The sequence below is a fragment of the Oreochromis niloticus genome, linkage group LG20, assembly GCF_001858045.2.
Source record: "Oreochromis niloticus isolate F11D_XX linkage group LG20, O_niloticus_UMD_NMBU, whole genome shotgun sequence".
NCBI lineage: Eukaryota > Metazoa > Chordata > Actinopteri > Cichliformes > Cichlidae > Oreochromis > Oreochromis niloticus.
In genome coordinates this window covers 26210403-26231478 of record NC_031984.2, presented here as the reverse complement: position 1 = coordinate 26231478, position 21076 = coordinate 26210403, and the positions used below count along the sequence as shown (strand labels likewise).

Sequence of the window (21076 nt, the reverse complement as noted above, 5' to 3'; positions counted from 1 at the left end):
TGAGGAAGCTGCGGTACCTGGATAGAACATGCCAACTCCACACAGAATGGCCCCCAGCCAGATGATGGATTTAAACCTGGAGAAACCCTCCCACCCACCCTCCGCCAAAAGTAACTTAACTCTGAGAAAGCAACAGATCATCACTAAGTATTTTTGGCAAGGAAATAAGAAGGCGCTAATAGCTTCACTAATATACTGTTATTTTAAAACTCTGATGACAGCTCGTAGCCTCTGTCACATACCAGCTGGTGCTGTGCAACATTTCACAAATAACTTATTCGGCTCAGGTTTCTGTTTGAGAACTGCTCAGTCCTTTTACAACAACCACATGAAACTTTCCATTCCCACCTGGTCACCTGGAATCTAAAACGCAATAAAACCATCCAATGGCTGCTTACAAATACCAATTCTCTGGATCACCTTCGCCTCGGTCATTTTTTTCACGGTTGAAGACACCAGGAGCATCTTTTGGTAAAACGCTCTGTTTAGATCTAAATCTGCGCTCGCTAAAACAAACACTTCTAATAGTTCTGCTTCTAGCATGGATGTCACATGGCGGAGCACAAAGAACTCTTTCTTTTCCCCCCACACTTTCACATTAACATTTAAGAAACCCACAAATGTTTGCTGGTGCTGAATGTCAGAGCAGACACAAGCTTCAGACTGCCCTTTTTCTAAAAAAGAAAGAAAGAAAGAAAGCATAGAAGAAAAGAAGGTAAAATCTATTTCCTGATATGTTTTCGATATCAGGCTGACAAGATTGTACATGTAATACTTTAGCCCGGCTCTTTCACTTTGCTAACACACGTAACGTGAAGTCCGGTGTACAGAATCAGTGAGAATGCAGGAACAAAATATCGCTTCTGGAAATTAAATCTGACGCACGCCACTCACACAGCACATATTGGATGCTTATACATGCTTACACAGCCCCGTCTGCCCGCTCTGCTAAGTCAGGTCATGCAGCTACAGTCATTTCTTTCTTCTTTTCATCTTTTCCTTTTATTGACCTCTTTTTCCTCACCTCTTTCTCCCCTCCCCTCCCATCTTTGTCATAGTTCTTAACACACCAACCCTTGGAGCCACTTTTTCCTCCAGGCTGTTGCACAATCAGCCCCTATACCACCAGTGGGGTCATCACATAATAATCCCTCTATTTCTCTTTCTCTTTCGGGCAGTCAGTCAGTGTGTGATTACATTAGAGTTCCTCTTCTCTGCTCAGGCGAGCTCCAGATACCCACCGCTCCATTCTGCCCTATTAGACATTGCCTGTGCACTTGGGTGATTGGGTAAGGCTTTCTGCTATGCTACAAGTGAATTAGTCACAACCTTTGACAGTGAAATAAACATGAGAAAGACAGCATCGCAGAACAATAACACTGACCTCATCGTTTTCTTGCATTAAGCCATTACTTATTTTTAATGCATGACAAAAACACAGAGTACAATGCAAACTCTTAGTCTCAACTCATTGTTCACATATTAGGTTTTTTTAAGCGCCTTCCATTGGATGAATAACTTTCATTAATCGTTATGGAGATGGGTTAACATAGGAGCAAACAGGAACTGATTGAGTTGAACAGCTAATGGACTTGTGCATTAGCAGATCCATATCTGTTAGAAGCAAACTATCTGCTGATAAAGTCTCTGTGATTTGAAACATTGTTTTTATTATTGAGCTACACAAACCTGATAAAAATCACTCGCAGGCAGCCAAGAAAGGCTTGTTTTGCCCCAAGGAGCTGTCAAGTGAAAACTATGAATATGCCCATAGTTTCTCTAGTTTTCTGTGTGGATGCTTTATTATTTGACTTTTACTGGCTTTACACACCACACAAGAACAAAGTGCACTAGTGACAAAAACAGCATTATGCAAAGCTGTGTGCTTGTGCTTTAAGGAAGGCAAATATTACAAACATTCATTTCAGAATTCATAAGCGGTTTGAGGAATTACTTGGGAGACGATTTAATTATCACAAAGAAACAATATTATGCTGCAGCCTGTTTGGAGAAAGAGGTTATGATATTCAAACTACTCCTGCCGCAGTCAGTGAGGCATTCAAGGAGGTTTTAGATGGTGATAAATGTCTTTGAATATAATCAGCATCGATCCACTCCCGGGTAAGACACACTCACACCACCAAACACAGCAGATTCAGATTTATTCTCACTTTTTAAACCAAACTTGGCAAGCTGACAGATAAAAATGTTTCTGCTCGTGAGGACCTTCATGATATGAACAGACTGCATAATTTGTGGCTGGAAAAACTGAGTAGTAAAGACATCTCAAATCAATGCAGACAGCAGAAAAACTGCATGAGCTTTCTACTTATGGTCAAATTGAGACTGAGTCCATGAATGTCATGGATCTCAAGCACTTTGCACTTTAACCCCAATTATGTATGTTCTTAATTTAAAGGTGGAAATGTCAGGAAGGAGAAAAAGCAGAAGAGCAGAAATGGAGGTTTAAAAAACAAAGTAGTAAAGAGGAGAGCCAGTGAGGAGCGTACCAACCGTCAAAACACGAGACATCAGCACTGATCTAAATGAGCAAGTGTGTGTGACTGTGAATTATGCAACACGGCCTTACTATGAAATCCTGACACTGAGATACTACGAAGAGACATGTTAGAAGATCCTTTTTAGATCATGTAACTCATCGCTTTATAACAGCCCCGAGGCGGCAGCTCAAGTTTCTTTATCAAGATGTCACTGCAGGGAGCAGCCAATAATGAGCAGAGAACTGGAGAAGAAATGCAGTGATGTTCCAACAACCTGATGAAACATGTTGGAAATACAGATATACAGAAAACATTTTAACCACAAAGTTAACAGAAAAATGAAAAACTACTATTTGATTCTTGAACTATTACTGAAAACAATTTTCCTTGAGTTGTTTTTAACTGTATCCCACAGCTGTTATCACCAATCAGAGAGTTCAAGGAAAAGTCAAACAGCCCATGAATATTCCTCCACAGCTGTGATCCCACAGTCCTGATGGATCACAAATATTAAACGAAAAAAAAGCTCTTATGGAAAATATTAAAAATTCTGCTTGTTTAAAGAAAATCAAAGTCAAGTCATCTAGATCAGGAGTGTCAAACATAAGGCCCGGGTTCCAGGATCGGCTCAGTAAAAGACTACAATCTGGCCCACGGACAGCTTTGGACTTCTTACTGTATTTTCACATTTCTTTTTTTTCACAAGGGGTCTACAGGAAAAAAAAACATTTACAGTGAATTAACAGTTTTTATTGACAGGACAGCCTATGGAATGAGCTATTACAACCTTTTCTGTAATTTTAAGCCCAAAGAGTCATGCTGACATGTTTCTTTTACTTCTTTATCTTGTAGAAAAACTTTGGGTTACTTAACATAATCCCTGGTTCTTTGATACCAGAGTGAAGTGTTTCCCAGCGAAGTTAAAAAAAAAAGAACCGAGGTGTACGGTTGAAATTGCACTTCTTTTCTTATATTAAGATACCTCATGGTATCTCATGGTATGCTTTAATGGTGTAGTTAAACTTCTTTCATTGGTCTAGATCACCTAAGATCAAAGTTGGATCAAAGACTATTTTGGTGTGCATTAAGCCAGCGGTCCCCAACCCCTGGGCCTCAGACCGGTACCGGTCCGTGAGTCGTTTGGTACCGGGCCGCGAGGGTTGAGGCTCAGGTGTGAAATGTATGGTTTTCAGGGTTTTTATCGGTTTTCAGCGTTATTTTGTTATCGTTTTTATCGTTAACTTGGTTTTCCTGGGTCTTTTCACGTGTGTTATGAATAAATCTTCTTTTTTTCGGTACCGGTACTAGTTTTATTTTGTTGTATTTATCCGTGACACCTTAAAGGCCGGTCCGTGAAAATATTGTCGGGCATAAACCGGTCCGTGAGGCAAAAAAGGTTGGGGACCGCTGCATTAAGCAGCACTGGAGATACTGATTGTCTGCCTTCTCTGAATATAATCAAGGAACTTCAAACTTCACTTTCCATGGCAGAAATATATTTAGGAAAACTCAGCAATTCCTCCGTCTAGAAATCATGACCAGGTGACTCAAAATAAATAAACAAATTAAATAAATAAAGAGATAAAATGCACAACGGGTGACCTTCATGTGAAAATGTCATGAACATGTTTTTTCTCCTATCTACACCCACCAGTCAAATGAAGCTAACTAACTTGGAGATGCTAAAACTGTTTACATCTTGCTGGATGTCACTTTCAAGGCCCTCGCGTCAGAACTGTGCAGTTTAGTAGTATGACATATTGACTATTGACTGTGGAAAGACATTCTCAAAGCTAGAGTGACAAAGCCACATCCAGGAAAAAAAAGAAATAGAGTGAATTTGACCAACTGTCCCTTTAAATTCTGCATATAGTGGAACCACTTAAACTGTCATTAAAAACACATTAAACAAACATCATCAATTTAAATGGGAAAACCTTTTAATCTGTCTAATTAATCATTTTATATTAAAGAAAATTCAGGTCTTATAATTGTCCTGCATTTCTGATGGCAAACAATCACAAATCCGAGTACAGAGCTTTCCCTGCCAGGCTTACAGCTGCTGTGGGACATCACGGTAGCAGGGTAACCATAGCAACACACATGACACAGGCTATGTCACCATAGTAACCGCGGTGCAGCCAGACTATCATCAGCGGGAGGTGCCAGCTATTCATTTTCCACGTCTCCACTTCCACATCACAACAAGGCCTGGCAGCGCCGTGATGATGTCACCCGGGAAGCAGGAAGAGGGCGATGTAGAGAAGGGGGGAGAGGTGGAAAGAAAGGGAGGAGAAAGAGGGAGGGAAACAACAGCAAGAGAAGAAGAGGGAGAAAGAAAGGGCACAGAGAGGTTTTGGGGGGGAATGGATGGATCTTAGGAACAAAAGAGACACACACTCCTTGTAACCCTACCTGCATGTGTGCAGCCATGTTAATCTCCTCGCTGTGGTTTCACGCAGCCACGGCTGAACGACGTCAATACCCAGCAGAGCTCCCATTTATATGCATCAGCACCAAACCTCCACATTCATCATCCAATAGATACTATACGGACCTCTCAGCCCCGGGCAATAAACACTTTAAACACTGTATCTTGAGCCAAGTCCTTGCAGCTAAGAAAACCTCAGACTCATTTTACTACATTTTTACATAATCCATGTTTGTTTTGGTTATTGCGTGTCTGTCATGCATTCTGCGATGCATTCCCCAGCTGTCAATCAGACGCTGGGGGTAGGACTGAGAAGCCTGTGGATTTCTGCCGAAAAGGTTTAAACTGGAGCTTTTGTTCCCTCTTTGTTCATTCATGGCCCTTGGAGGGCCATCTGCTAATACAAAACATTCAACTTCTCCATTTTCCAAGCTGCTTGTCTAGCTTAGAGTGGCTGCAGTCTGCAGCTGGCAATGGGTGAAAGCTGAGGTATACCCTGGACAGGTCACGCATGCATTAAAAGACCAGCAGAGATGGATGACCACACCAAATAAAGATACAAAAATGAAATATATGGACAGTTTAGCTCACTGGTCAAGCAGACGACCGTATGGCAAACGGCAGCAGACCCCTTCTTTTCATTCCTACTTTTAACTGCTGCCACTCTGATGAAGGTGAAAAATGCCCGCCAAAAGTAAATACAAATATACATTTCCTTGACTTCTTGTTCTTGATCTCAGTTGCATTTAGGAAAATTTCCCATTGCTACTAATTGGAACGAGACAAATAAATAAACCAAGCCAATATCTTGGTCAATATGAACTTACTGTAGTTACTTAATATCAGTCTAGATGTACTGACATTATTCAATAAACAGCATTCATATTTCTTTCAAATCTGTATCAGCCTTAAAAATCCAGTATTGAATGACTAAACTCGAAGAACAGGAGAACTTTTTTGGGTTTCAAAGCTACAGCGACTGGTCTGCTCAGTCATCAAATCCTTACAAAGTGATGAAGTAATCTATTACAGTATTACACACTCCTCAGTTTTAATATTAAGATTCTGTTGTCTGTAATATTATGAATTACATGAAGCATTTGAGTTATTTGCAAATCACCACAATCTGTTTTTATTTATTTTTAAACAGGGGCTTTAAAAATCATTCCATGAGTCAGACAGTGTAATTATTAATAACCTCACTATGACTGGCTATCGACTGGACTTCAGCTACGATCATACCGCAGCACTACCGAACAAGAAATCTAGCGTATCGGGTGTTTTGGTTCTTCTTCCACAGAGAAGCTCATCAGAAACCACAGCCTTTCACTTAGCACAGGGTGATGCCATTAAATTTTAAGGCACTCTATCCTTTTAAAAATTTAAATGCCTTTATCGATTCGGCTCCGCGCAAGTTAGCCTACCTCCAGCCAGTTTATCTACTGAACACTGAGATCCCAGCAGCAAAACCACAGACAGGCTGAAGCTGCAGCAGGGTCTGTGGAGCAGATTAACAGCCATTCAAAGAGGTTTTTATTTCTGTGACGCTGGAAAAATTCTGAAATGTCAGAGAGAAAGGGTTTTGTGTCTAATCCATTTCCTGACAGAAAAAAATGGAAGAAACAGGCAATGTGAAAAATAATCCGGCCTTTTAGGATGTGACAACTTTGTAACGTTTCCACACGCACACAAAAAACCCAAACCATCAATAAAAGCAATCACACTGCCAGTGAAGGCAGGTAAAGTTTATTCTGCTCTTATAGCTCCAGACCTTTTGACTTCCTGCCAAGTGAACCGATTTAATCCTGACTGAAAAACCTTGGAAAGAAATTCTGCATTGGTGTAAATCATGCAAACATCCCACTATCTATTTTTGCTTTTGTGCCAATGAAAGATTAGATCTACACACTGAGGTGGGTATGTGGTACACCGGTTGTCAATATGCTAAACTAAGACAGTTTAGACAGCGGTTGTGAGAGTGGCATCATGTTGGCCTTGAACAGCTTGTCTGTGCACTTTCACTCATTTTATATTACACTGTATGTCCCTTCATGTGTTTCCCAGTAACTATGATGGTGTGATAGCGATCATTATGCACAATAGGAAGCTAAAGAGCCTTCAGCAACCTGTACTTTTCCGCATGCAACGTGTCAACGCAACTTACACACCAAATGTGTGAAAACGGTCCCGTTAGGTGAAAATAATCAACACTTGGCATTTAATTAGAAGCAAAATCCCAAACTCACAACTCTACCAGATATAGATTCATGCATACACACGCCTTCAGCTTCTTTAGTCATCCTATAACTGTACTCAGACGGCAGAGTTGGCGTTCGGTAGCAGCATAACGCACTGCTGAGCAAATTACCACTGACATCAGGACACATAATTTATGTGTAATTCATGAGCCGCGAGCTGCTCGGCATCAGTCTAATGCGACGCACATTTAGACGGCTAACACTCACAAAAGTAGACTTCGACATAAATTTAAAAAAGGTGGTTGGAAACACTCGCACTTATGGGAAAGTAGAGTGCACAATGAAATCACAGGGGGAAACGTTGGATTTATATAGCCCCCATATGAGACAATCAATAAATCATCACACTAACACTACACAAATATGACCGCAACAGAACGCACACACAGCAAGTAAACCCTGCTTTGTGTGCGTGTGTTGGTGTGAATGTGTTGCATTTCCAGATACAATGGTCCTCCCCAGAGACCAGAGCGGAGCCTCTTCAGCCAACCCCAGTTCGTCCCCACAGGTGAGATAATCTGCACTCCAGTCAGCCTTTAGCAGCTTGAAACCTTTTAATGGGTTCGAGACAGGCAGCATCCCTCCTCCCCTCCATCATCCACCTGCTCTATTCTTTGTCCTGTCTGTGTACAGTGTGTGTCCGCAGGCTATTTCCTATTCATTCTTCCAGTCTCACCTCCCACCTCATTTCATTTGGCTTTTCCTTTGTATACATACAGATGAGCGCATTAACTATTACATACTGTTCTTCAGTTATAGGGGCCAAATAATAAACCACATGTCATACAGACAAATGTAAGGTGAATTCCTGAACTGTTTCTTAATATTTAAGCAGGAATTTGGCCACTTTTATATAAAAAAAAACATTCATTCTTTCTGAAAATATCCAAATGTTGGACACAATCTAACCCACTGGAGTCCAAATTACGTGACCAATTTAAAGCAGCAAGACGCAGCCTCGCTGAGTATTGGCTTCACTGTGTGTCGAAAGTGCAGACTCCAAACTATGTTCCGGTTTTTAATCCTAACAGTGCAGTTATATGGATTTATTGACAGTCCTACACTACAAAAGCAGACTAAATCCAGCAAAATACCCATGCTTATGTTGTCTGTCTTGTGTATATATCTTACTCTGAATAACACATAAGCTGTTTAGGTGTTTTATGACAAGGATCACATTTAGTGTTATATTTTAGATCCTCTCAGTAGATATTTGGGATTCAGGTATTTGTTTTAGTTTGACATTGCAAAGCACAATTTGATGCTGCTCTCCCAAAGTGAGTGTGGGATTAGGGTTAGCACGCATGGCTTAGACTTTAGAGGGTTAGAAAAAAGCAAAGAAAACTAGATTTAAATGACACAGAACATAAATGATATCAAAGCATGAGAGACAGCACAGCTACATTGGCTTTAAAGGTGTTTCATTTGATACTTTGGGGTTTTCTGCATTTGTTTGAACTTGCAAAGCACAGTTAGCATAGGCCCAGTATCAATATGTGCATATATAATAATATACGTTCTACTGTGACAATGTTTGAGTAGATGAATAGTGCTGTTCTATGCTAGTGACAGTGATATTTAACCTTCTGATATTTACAGAATTGTTCTTAATAATGTGACCATCTGCTGCTCTCAGGGAAACATTCAACTACTTACCTTCTGCTGAAAAATGTAATAATAATTATATTTGACATTTTCTAACATTTGAGCTGTAGTTGCTCGTGTCCTTGCTGACTATAAACCAGCAGCGTGAGTCACATACTACCATCAATATTGGTTATTTTTCACGGATGTTGATTTCGCTCGTCTTTGTAGTTCCAAAAGGTTTGATCATTTTGCAAAACTTTTTTTTTTTTGCTTTGGTAACTTTTGGTAACGTTTTAAAGAAGTACAGAATACATCTGAATGAGGTGACGCAGCGGTCATTTTCTGGTGATGCATTAGCACTCGAAAAAAGGTGTCCTGAAGTCAAAGGTGAGCACTTATCGGGCATTTTACAACAGCTTTTAAAGGCACTCAGCCGATCTGAAATGCAGGTCAGAAAACAGCCTTTTCCTGACTCCTTTTTCCCGTTCTTTGTTTCTTCTCTCACTGCTGAGCGGAGAACAGCTGCCAGGCTATCAGCACATCTTTCCACTGAGCCAGCCGATCTGGACAACTACTCTGACCATCTATTAATTTAAGTTGAAATTTTTGAACAAAACAAGAACTATGAAGACATCATCTAGAATTCTACAACTATGTAAATGTGATTTAAGCATTACTGGCCTGTTTGTGGTGTTCTTCTCCAGCTTGAGCCCCCTGCGGGGTTTCTCTCAGTGAACGGCAGCTACAAATTCATCCCCTCCCTCTTTTGTCCTGACATTTATCCACCCTCTCTCCCTCCTTCTTTCTGCCCTCCAGTCCTCTGTTCTTCCCCTTCCCTCTTGAGTGTTTACAGTGTTATTGCTCCCCAGTCATCTCCCAGCGTCTCAATCCGTGACTCGACCAGCTCTCTGCCCTTCAGTGCGCAGGGGTATCTTCAGACAGACTCATGTTACATCTACTGAGGCATGAAATTACCTCTGCACCCCCTACGGGCCCCTAAAAGATGCTCCACTGTTGAAAAATGCAACACAAATATTGGCACTAAAGAAGGGGTGGAGCAGGCAGGCGGAGATGAACACAATGCTAATCATCAGTTTATAAAAGCGTCAAAGCGAAGAGAAGTCATGTTAGCTCTGATCTCCCCCCGAGCGAGTGAGATACTGTCAAAAAAGTTAATCTGAAATTGATTGGATGATGGTGGGGGAATGATGACAGGCCGTGCAGCTATAAAGTGTTTGGATTTTAAACAATGGGAGATTTTTCAAACATTTCAAAGCAAGTGCTGGTTCCTGCTTACGATAGCTAATTCTTTTAAGAGACCTACAGTCACATTATTCACCACCATGAATAACACCTTTTTGCATACACAAATACACACACATGCACTTGGTTGCAGTTTACTGGGTATGTCTCTTACTTCCAGTGTAATCTGCATGCTGAAACACACTGTTTTACACAGAAGTTGCTTTAATAATAATAATAACAATAATTATAATAATAATAATGGTGATGATACTTGCTAGTTGAGCAAAAACCCTATCTGCATTATGTAATTAGCGAAGTCCTTTAGCACTACTATAATTCTGCCAGTAACTTTAAACAACACAGTGTAAAAGTGTTCATCCCTCAGTCAGTATGCAGTGCCCAGCTGTGGCTGTCTGTGTGATATACAGGGAGAAGCAGTGATTCAGGCCATTACTCTTTGTTCGCCCTTGTACTGCTCTCTCGTTCTTTCTGTGTGTGTGTGTGTGTGTGTGTGTGTGTGTGTGTGTGTGTGTGTGTGTGCCTATAAGGGCTTTGAGTTCCCAGAGAACATGATGAAGGGAGGAGTATATGTGTGTGTGTATGTGAATGAGTACAAATGTATCACTCTCTTTCTCTGTGTATGTGTGTTTGTGTGTGTTTGTGCGGGTGACTTCTGTCTGTCCCACTGGTACCAGTGAAGTTCCCATCGACCTAGAAACCCTTCTGGCAAAATTCCCCTTCCTATGTTCCCTCGTCTCCTCTTCCTTTCTCTTTTTATCCATTTTTTATGCCTTCTTCCCACCAATAGCTGTGATGGCCAGAGGTGTTGTGTTTTCTGAGCATCCATCAGCCTGATGTTAATTTCATCCAACCCATTCTTATACACATCAACACCTTGAGGATATTTCTTAACATGCGGCACAAAAGCTGAAAGTCACTAGTCGCTGAAAGTCTTTACGCCCTCACAAAGCACATTTTTGTCCAGTACAGTTATAAAAATTATGCAATACTGCCGTACATTAGCACCACCTGCCATAATGGAAAGTGCAAGGCAAAGTCGGAATGGTGGATTATTTCATATACGGGTTTGACACCGCCTGAACCCGTGTGCCTGGACTGCAGTGATTCTGTTTTTTATATGTTTTTTTAATATTTTTTATGTTGTCTCCCCTGTCCCACTTTTCCTCTCTTCTTCTCTCACGATATCACTCGCTTTTGTTTGCATTTTTAAACAGCAGTCTTGTCTACCATTCACAATCAAAAACCATTCCCTCTTTTGTTCCCTTTATCTCTTTCCATTCCTCATTCTCTCACCTGTCACTCCTCTGAACTTCGATTCTCTTCCTCTCTCTTCCCTTTTACTTTCAGTCTCTTTGCTTTTCTTCATGTCGCTCTAGTCTTGTGTTATGCTCTAACTCAGTTACGCTGTGCAGCATCCTGACACACTGTAACCAGGTTTCCTCACTCACAGAAAGACTGTCATCGCCTGTCATTTTACTCTTTTTTTGAAAGTGTTCACCAAAACTTTTCTTCATCTCATTGTCTTCCTTAAGTCACACACACACACACTCGTTTTCATATCTTAGTGAGGACATCTCATTGACACAATGCTTTCCCTAGCCGCTTACCCTAACCCTAACCATCAAAAATGAATGCCTAACCCTGACCCTTAGCCTAACCATAACCATAACCTAATTGTAAACCTGACGCTAAAACCACATTTTGAGCCTCAAAAATGCCCTCAAACTAATGGGGACAGGCACTTTGTCTCCATAAGTGACTGTTGGTCCCCATAAATATAACAGTATGCCAGTTTTCTGTCCTCACAACGATGTCTAAACATGTACACACACATATACACACACACACACACACTACCCTGTTTCAGGTGTGAAGTGGGGTTATGTGACTGATTTCTCTCTCAGTTCTACTAAGCCCGTCTTCACCTTAATCAATCACTCTGACCCAGATAAGTTCAAATGTGGACCACTTTGATGCTCTGACCCATTTAACAACACTTGTGTCCCTGAAGACAACACACAGCTCTCATTGTTGGCCTGACATGGAGTGTCATGACTTGTTTGGTATGGAAAAGTAAATAAATACGTTTTAAAAAATGACTAACATGTGTTATTAATATAGTGCTGCTGGATGCTTTACTGTTTCCACAAGTGTTTTAGGTTAACTTGAAGCAAAAAACTAAAATTTAGGATATTAGGCTGCTATTGACACAAATACATCCCCAGTAACATGTCGACTCACATACAGGCACAAATGCACACTCCAAAGTCTCTGGCTACCCCTGCCTTACATCCCTCAACTCCCTGCAAACAATAGGCAGCACTTCCTGAAAGACAGGAATAACAGGGAACAGTTTCCTTCAGCAGTAAGTGGGGAATTAGAGAGAGTGAGTGGAGAGGGCCATTTAAAAGTAACAAAAAGGAAACAGCCCTACAGGACTGAAACAAACAGGCTGTGATTAGAAGTACTTACCACTCTGCTTCTCCTTCAAAATTCAATTACATTCTTACCTGTTACTATATTTAGTTATATTTAATAAAGCCAGACAGAAAACATATCAACTATATACATGTGTAGGTCCCCATATACACAGAAGTCCCCTTACCACCATCAACTGACAGGTTCTGAACCCTCATATGCACATATGCAGACACACACACACTCTCACAGAAAGGGAGTATGATCCCTGCTGAACGACCTTCAAGGGAAACGTGGGATTTAACCACATGCAGAGAGGTAATGGTGTGTGCGGGTAAATCTGAGGAAGAAACAATTAGAGAAAGAAAGAGAGAGAGAAATGCACAATGAATAAAAACAAGCACCAGAAAGAGAAATGACATGCCACATTTTTCTCTTCACCCTCCAGTCACTGAGGATTTTTTTTCCAATTAAGGCTGTTATCTCCTCCACTGCCAGCCCTCCTTACAAGACCCCACCCACACGGTATATTCCCCCTCCTCATCATCTCCTTTTTCCTCTTTCTGTCAGTATTTTTTGCCCTAATTTCTTCTTCTTTATCCTCCTTTCCATAATTTCTTTGTTTTATGTCTTCTTCTTTTCTTCCAACATACAGGTTCAGCCAACCAACAAATAAACCAACTATGTTGCTTTGTATCCCCCAGCTTCACCTCCCTCCCGTCTGTCTACCTCTTCATCTTTCACCTTCAGCTTTATGTTGCTCCTTTGTGTTTAAGCAGCTTGGGGCAGCGTGGCCATGGCTGGAAAAGGAGCTTCTGTTTTTTTTGGTCAGCTTGTATTGCACTCTGTGAACAAAGACAGCTCTGGATTGGTGCTAGGAGCACAGCAGCACTGCAACATGGATACATTCCTTATCAAAAAAGAGCCAATAAAGAATTGAGTATTATCCAGGGTGGCAAAACTTTAGATTTATACCTTGGCCTAAACCAACAGACAGATCTGCTGTTACTGCAAAATACTTCCAGGCAGTATCAGAAGTTGATCTGCTGATATCTGCATTACAAGGTCAGTGTCCTTTTATTTCTTCTCATCCGTCTCACCTTTGCCCTTCACTAAGCGAAACAGAAACTCACTAAAATTCGGTAAAATGGTGTTATTATAATGATAGTACCTATTTACAGTGAATACAGTGACTCACTGAATGGCAACATCCAGACAGCATAAATGGTATTGACCAGAAACAAGAGCTGCTTGTTCTGTTGATTGTTACAAAGAAGACGTAAAGAAAGTGTGAAGGAAAGTAAAATGAAAGAAGGTCTCTGGTTGAATGACAGGCTGGCTTGCATTAAAAAGACAGAGTCTCTTGCAACCTCAGCTTTATTGTCTTCTTAACCATGATTTTTTTTCTTTCTTCCATTCCTTCAATCAATCCTTCCCTAACATCCGATAACTCTAACCCACTCCTCCCTTCATCATATCCGACCTTGCCTCTGTCAAAGGTCAAGCAGCTGGATTGGATCGATGGGTTTTGGAGAGGGAAGGGAAGATGGCAGCAGCAGAGGAGGGGAGGAAACGAGACAAAAAAGGCGAGGTATGAGTGAGCGAGGGAGTGAGGGCTTTGGTATGAAGGAGGGAGAGGGGGCGGACTGGCTTGAGTAGGAGGAGCAGGAGGAGATGGACAGAGGAGAGATTTTGAGGGAGAGAGGAGAGAGATGGAAAAAGAAATCCCCGCATCAGCATTCCTCTGCGTCTCTATGGGAGCAGCAGGAGAGGAGGGAGGGAGGCAGGAAGAATAGAAGGTGATAACAAATGGGGAGATGCAGGAGGAGAGCAGAGGCGCAATGGAGGAGGGGAGGGGAGAGCTGGGCTGTGAGAGAGGGATGAGGGTAAAGGAAAACAAGGGCGGAGAAAATGAATGAGAGAAAACATTGCCCTTCTGCTTGCTTGACTAAATTAATTGTGTTTTATGCGTGTTTGTCTAACAGTGCGTATACATCTGTACAAGAGAGGCAACTGATTTATCGCCAGGTCAGTAATATCAACCAATATTATCTACTTTCCGATCTATTAGTATTGATATTTATAACAACTGATAATTAACTATCAGCTATTCCTATATTTGCAATGGATGCATCCGCATATTCGATTTGGCTCCAGTTTTTACACTGGACGCCCTTCTGGACGCGACCCTTCAAAGGATTTTTTTCAATTCGGTTTACTTCAGGTTTATTTATATGGCACCAAATCATAACAACAGTTGTCTCAAGGCACTTTATACTGTGAGGTTTCATTCCAGTCTTGATTTTTACACCAGAGAGCACTCTGCAAACTTCCCCATTGGGAACGACGCCAACACAACAATCATCTGAGCTGAGCAGATTTGGGCAGAACATAGTAAATAAATAATAATAAAAAACTATGTGTAACAAATCTGTAATGGGGAAATCTGTTGTTTTTGTTTTATCTGAATTAAAAAGAAAATATTGGCTCATGTAATATCAGAGTTTTAAATCAACTATTGATAAAAAAAAAAGTCTTAAAACTCCTACATCAATCAGACTCTAGCAACTATTATAATTCTTACTTAACTTTTACATGAACAATTTTTTAAAAATACATAAGATAGGAGACAAACTGAACGATTTAATTTGTCCACAAAAATGCACAGATTGAATCAAGACAAGGCTTTTCTGTATGTAATTATGAAAATGATGGAAATATTATGATGTGGCCTTTTCAACCCAAATTGACATTTGGAGGTTTGGACCAAAGGGTTTGAGAAATTTGTCACTCTTTATAAATAAAATAAATTATAATCTGGATTTCTTCAGTGCGGGATTAATGAAGTCTGTATGAATCTATAAATGACATTGTTCCCTATATCAAAATTGACATAGTTTTCTAAAATATGGCAGATCTTGACCTTCAAGTGACCAAATGGCTAACATAATAGCACTAGTGCACCATCCAAACCTGCTGTGATTAAGTATCAAGTACGTCATAAAAGAGGCATAACTTGCAGTCTGAAACTAATATGTTACAAACATATTAGTAAAATACTGCAACTAACAAACAATGTGAATGCACCTAATGCACAACTGCCAAAAACTAGCATATAAGAGAAGATTTGGCAGTGATAATATAAAGCTGACATGCAACAGCGGTGCTTTTTTCTATCATTATGTTTTCCGCTCTGCAACTGGCAAACTAAAAATGATAGCAGCCTATAAGCATGTTGACAATGATTGCTAAAAATGTGTTTTTATTATATTAATATAATACAGAAACATGCACATACAGAAACCTACCTATAAGTCCAACCTCTAATGTATAGTTTTTACAATTTATAGCAACACATGATACATATAAAGCAAAAACTAAGAAAGAATAATGACAATTCAAACGAGATGTAACAATCAGATTACATGTTTGTCTGTTTCTAATTGACATTACTTCTGTTTTTGTAGCTAAATCATTAAAACTGTTACTCTACAGAAACTAATCCTCCAGTTTCCAGTTTGGTATTGATGGCCTGCAGCAGCAGCAGCAGCACAGTAAAGGTCTAGCCAGTGCACCTCACACCTCTTCTTTTTAAAGAATATCGATATCAGTGCAGACCGTGGGCTGCAGTCACCACACAATCAATAATTCACAAACTTCATTTACAGCTGTGAAATACCAAGGCCTTTCCTGACTGCATGTACTCCAGTCTGTGTGGTTAAATCCCTTTCTGTCCAGTGTGTTTATCTTTACCGTGTTATTTTTTTGTGCATATCTGTGTATATTTTATCGCTCTCTGAAAGGCGGCCGCTCTTATCTCTTTCCTTTCTGGGATGTACTTGAATTCTTGTGTTTGTACTGTGCAGTCGAAGGTGAAACACAGATGAGTGAGACATTCCTTTGTGGATGAACATGCACACAAACACAGCTCTCTGAATCACATCAGCTATGTGAAGAACTCCCTTCACTGAAGGGTTAGCATGACTCTGCACAGCAGTCCCAAAACACAGCTTATGAAACCATGTTAGTTCATCTGCACATCAGGCATCCAACAGCCTGCTGTGCTAGGTTAGAAATAACCATGGTACTTTCCACTTGGTGAGACTCTGTAGCTCTGCTTTAGTGAGTGTTTGGTGACATAATACAATAGCCAATGGGCTATTTTGCTTCAGATGGCTGAAAGCTTTCTCCAAAGACCAGAAACTATCAGGATCTTTTGATTGTAAAAAGTAAAACATTAAAGCCTGTGCATAAAAAAAGAAAACCGAGTATGGCAATTATAACTCCAAGGGAAGGTTTTTTCAAAAAAAACAAATTTCATAGCAACAAGATTAGGATCCCGTTGTGTCCATTTCTAATGGCCAACAATTAAGCTTCATAGAAAACTGACATTTTGACAACTGAAAACAAAGGGTTGTGAATTTTTTCATTACGACTCATTACATTATTCAGACGACTCGAGAGCTCCTGTGTTTTGAAGGAAAAGCCTTAAAAATTTACAGTAAAGAAAAACACGAACTGCAATATGAGATTTCAAACAACATCTCATATTTGCAGCACATTAAACAAAGCAATAATACTTTTACCAATTAAAACTGCTACAATGTAAAAATCTATTCCACACACTCATGCAAAGGAAGCCCAGTCTTTAAATCAAACCTTTGGTGAGGGCTGGAAATATAAATCAAATCACTGAGACATTCAGGTGTTGCATCTCCATCACTGTGGATGTTAGGGATGGGCATGGCAAGCAAGCTATTTGAAATTCACTTAGAACTGTTCATCTATTTTTAAACACCCCCCACTTGTGGAAGCCTCACCTGGCAGAGTTCGAACCTTTTCTTTTTTTTAGAGGAGTTCAACTAATATTTTTTGACATCTGTACAGTGGCATCAAATCTCACAGTGCTACACACATTTCAGCTTAATAGTAGTATTTAATGGTAGTTCAATAGAGGCTGGTAAATAGTGCAATATTGCAAACTTGTAGTAGTAGTACAAGATACCTCCAGGAGCTGAGAAAAAACAAGGGGAAATGTATATAATAGACAAGAAGCAGCTATTCAGAATGTATGCATGTCATATCATCTGTAGTGGATGCACCACTACACTTCATCTGAAAGACAGCCAGGTGAAGGGTGATGAAACCCAGCCATCTTCCTTCAATCCACAAACAGCAAACGCCCAATTGTACCAAGGGAACACACAGTCCAGCCAGACCAGAGCAGACAGACCCAGATCCCCTGCCAGGAACCCAGCCATCCATCCCAACCCGACCCACATCAGGGACCGTGTCCAGAGCCAAGGCCGTGACCATCAGACCATTAGACATTGGCAAAAGAGACAATAAGCAGAAAGAGGGAGGAATTGGACGCAGGACTGTAGCCTCATTTTCTGCTTTTCACTCACATTACGCTTCTCTCAGACCAAATCTATGTGCAAAATACACTTACTCGTACTTTTTTCCCATTAAAAAAAAAAGGCAGCAACATCAACTCTGTTATGTTTATTTTCACTTCACCGAGTCCTGACATCAGTTTCTATTCTTCCTTTTCATTGCAGTTTTTATTGGCTACACTTAGTATAACAAAAAAGTCCCTTGAGTTGCAGCTGAGTGGCAGAAAGGAAGTGAACACCAGAAAAGAACAGACTCTCTGGAGGCTTCAAGACAAACTGAGCACAGTAAACAGTTTTCTTCAAAGGTCCAAAATCCACGACAGGCTAAATAGGGATCTGCCTGAACCTCAGTGTTTAAATGAAATTTCTAGTCAAGTCTGAACCTAAAGAAACACACATCTTAACTTGTAGCCTTGTAATCTACTTCAACAGGCAAACCTTTTTTAAATGGTTTCTCAGTACATGGCTTCTGCTGGAAAGACATCAGCTATATGGTGATTACTGTTTGAAATGCTCCAGCCTAGCCCAACACATACCAGCAAAGCTCCAAAAAGCACTAACATGGATATGCTGACAGTTTAGTAGTAGCAGTGCAAAACTAATGCTATCTAACAGCCCTGTTCAGTCTGCCAACTACCCAGCTTGGCCTCTCCTGACTCGGATGCAAAGTTTTGATCCTACCTTGTCAATCTCCTGCTGCAGGACCTGTTTAGCGACCTCCAGATCCTGCAGGCGGACCCTCAGCTCCTCATTCTCCTGCTCAAGACGACTCCTCTTCTTCTCCACGCTGTCCAGCTGGCTGTGGAGACGGATGGACACGTCTTTTGCCACCTGCGAGGGTGAAGATGGAGGGGTAGAGGTTGGCGAGTTTAGCTCAATGCGTCAGTCGTTACAAGGATATCTAAATATGATACATGAAATCTGTCTGTTTGCCTCAGAATTTTTTTTAACACGATCAGGTATTTGGGCAGACAGACACATATTAGGACCCTGCAGGTTGTTCTCTTTATCAGATATTATGACAACATTATGCTGCCTAGCTAAAATGCTAAAATGACCCATTCGTAGACTCCTACAAGACCTTATCGTCTTCATCGGATCATTTCAGTTCAATGACAATATCCACATAACATGAATAGTGTGTTGTTCAAGTTATTAGGGCATGATCCATGATCCTAGGAAACACCTAACAAGGAGCTAAAGTTACAGACATAACCATACTGTGGTGTGTACTTAAAATATTCTCAGCTGTAGCAAAACCTTAGTCGTATCCATTTAATTCAGACATCTAGAGTAAGAGTATAATTTCAAGCAATGTGTGTGTAAATGAATATTTTTCTCCAAAAGGAAGCCCAGAGTGTTGTTATCTTGGATTGTAAGTTCACCAAGGCTGAGGGAGATTACTTTTTATGTTATTAATCTCTGTTTAGGTAAAAACAAACATCTGGGCTATGCAAATATCAGAAATGTTATTAAAATAGTGCTAGAAAAAAAAAAGAACCAGTTAAATACTTGTTATTTAGGCTGAGACTTAAGAGTGTATTGTACATCAGGAGGAAGTTTATACAGGCACTACTTGGTGACAATGATGAGGGGATTTTTTTTCAATAATAATACCAGAAAAGATAATTAATACCAGCCGAGCAGGAACTGATCTTTTATACATAAAATGATCTTATGAAAGTCTGATTGTGCCCCCCACCCCCGACCGCCTCCCCCACCACCAAAGCCCGAGGGCAGTTATTCATTAAAAGTTTCTAATGTCAGAGAGTGACACTAAAGTCGACACCAGCAGCTGGGGGGAAAAAAAATTAAAAATCCCATGAGACAACTGCATTGCGGTTTTAGCACAGCTATTATGCTGTTACAGTATTAAAAATCAGAACAACTGCCAAAATGAGGTGAGTTAAAGAAACTGAATTTGCCTAGTTTGCGAACCTGCATGGCATGAAGCTGAATTAAGCAGCGTTTTGCTGTCTGAAAAACAACAAGTCCTGATGTCCAAATGTTCAACACAGATCAGGTCAAACTGGTTCTTCAATGTGTTTTGGGGAAACAATACACAAAATTAAACACCGACATCATCCTGAAACACTGTATTCAGTATTCACGTCATAGTCTTTACACAACCAGTTAAGAGTTTGCATAGGGGCCCAATGTATATCAGCTGATGATTGGTATTGATATTGATCAATATCGACAGGTCTGAAAATGAAGTATGAAATTTACTGATGTCACTGGCTGTTTTTCTGTTGTCCCATATTCATTCACATTCATGCATTTGTTGTTTGTTTGTTGTTTCAGGATAAAAAGGGGAATAAACCGACAGCAAAAATAAAATATACAACCCCCAAAATTATCAGTGTCAGCAGCAGTAACACACAAACACTCGAATCAAGACTTTTAGCATTTCTTTCATAAAAAATGTCTGTACAAAGTATGATATCGCACCGAACACTGTAAAAGGTAGTCAAATCCCAATTATGGCTTTCAGTATGGAGCTTTGTCAATTGTCTAGCAGTGAAAATTACCAGAGGTTAATGAGCTGAAGCCCCGATAAGAAGAGCAAAAACTATTCCACTGGACAGATCGCTGTATCGCATTCAATCAGTCATCGCTGGTTATAAAAGAAGACAAACACAGAAAAAAATGAGCTTGTGCAGAGAAAAGGGGTGATTTGCTTTAATAAATATCAATTTTACCTTCAAACTGATTGCTTTTTGCTCAATTCAAACTAAATATGAGGGCTTTTATTTTAAGAGGCTGCATTACATTTGATCAAATTAAAGTTTAATGGTTCCCATTGGGAACTAAGTAAAAGACTTCATCTAGTGTTTCGGGGGAAAAATCTGTTCAATCATCACTCAGTAGTTCAAAAATGCACTTAAACCCCATTAACCTCCATACTGATTTAATCTAGTGGGATGAGGGGTTTTTGTCTCCAATGGTTTAACAGTTTATACTGTCCACTTTTCATTTTAGCAGTTAACTGGTGCAGGCTTCAATAATTTGTTATCAATGAACTCGTTGTATTTAAAATTCAGCTGTGAGACAGGCAGGTGTGAGTTTTAAAATATAGAGGTGTTTTTTTGTTTGTAGTGTAAATAGTGCATATCTGAATAGAAGCTGCAGGACCAGTGGAACCACTATTAGTCAGAGTGGATTTATGTGGTTTTAACAATACTCCTGTTAGAGTTTATAATTGCATGTAACGGACTG

At 40.2% G+C, this 21076-nt stretch overlaps 1 protein-coding gene across 2 annotated transcripts in view; it reads right to left on the bottom strand.

Annotated features, from left to right (window-relative positions):
• mtcl2 (microtubule crosslinking factor 2) overlaps positions 1–21076 on the bottom strand; it is an 86972-nt gene that overhangs the window by 48861 nt on the left and 17035 nt on the right. For both annotated transcript variants that reach the window (XM_013277643.3, XM_013277644.3), the window contains exon 4: positions 18539–18688. In XM_013277643.3, the coding sequence (XP_013133097.2) occupies positions 18539–18688 (150 nt within the window). The remainder of the gene's footprint in view (positions 1–18538; positions 18689–21076) is intronic.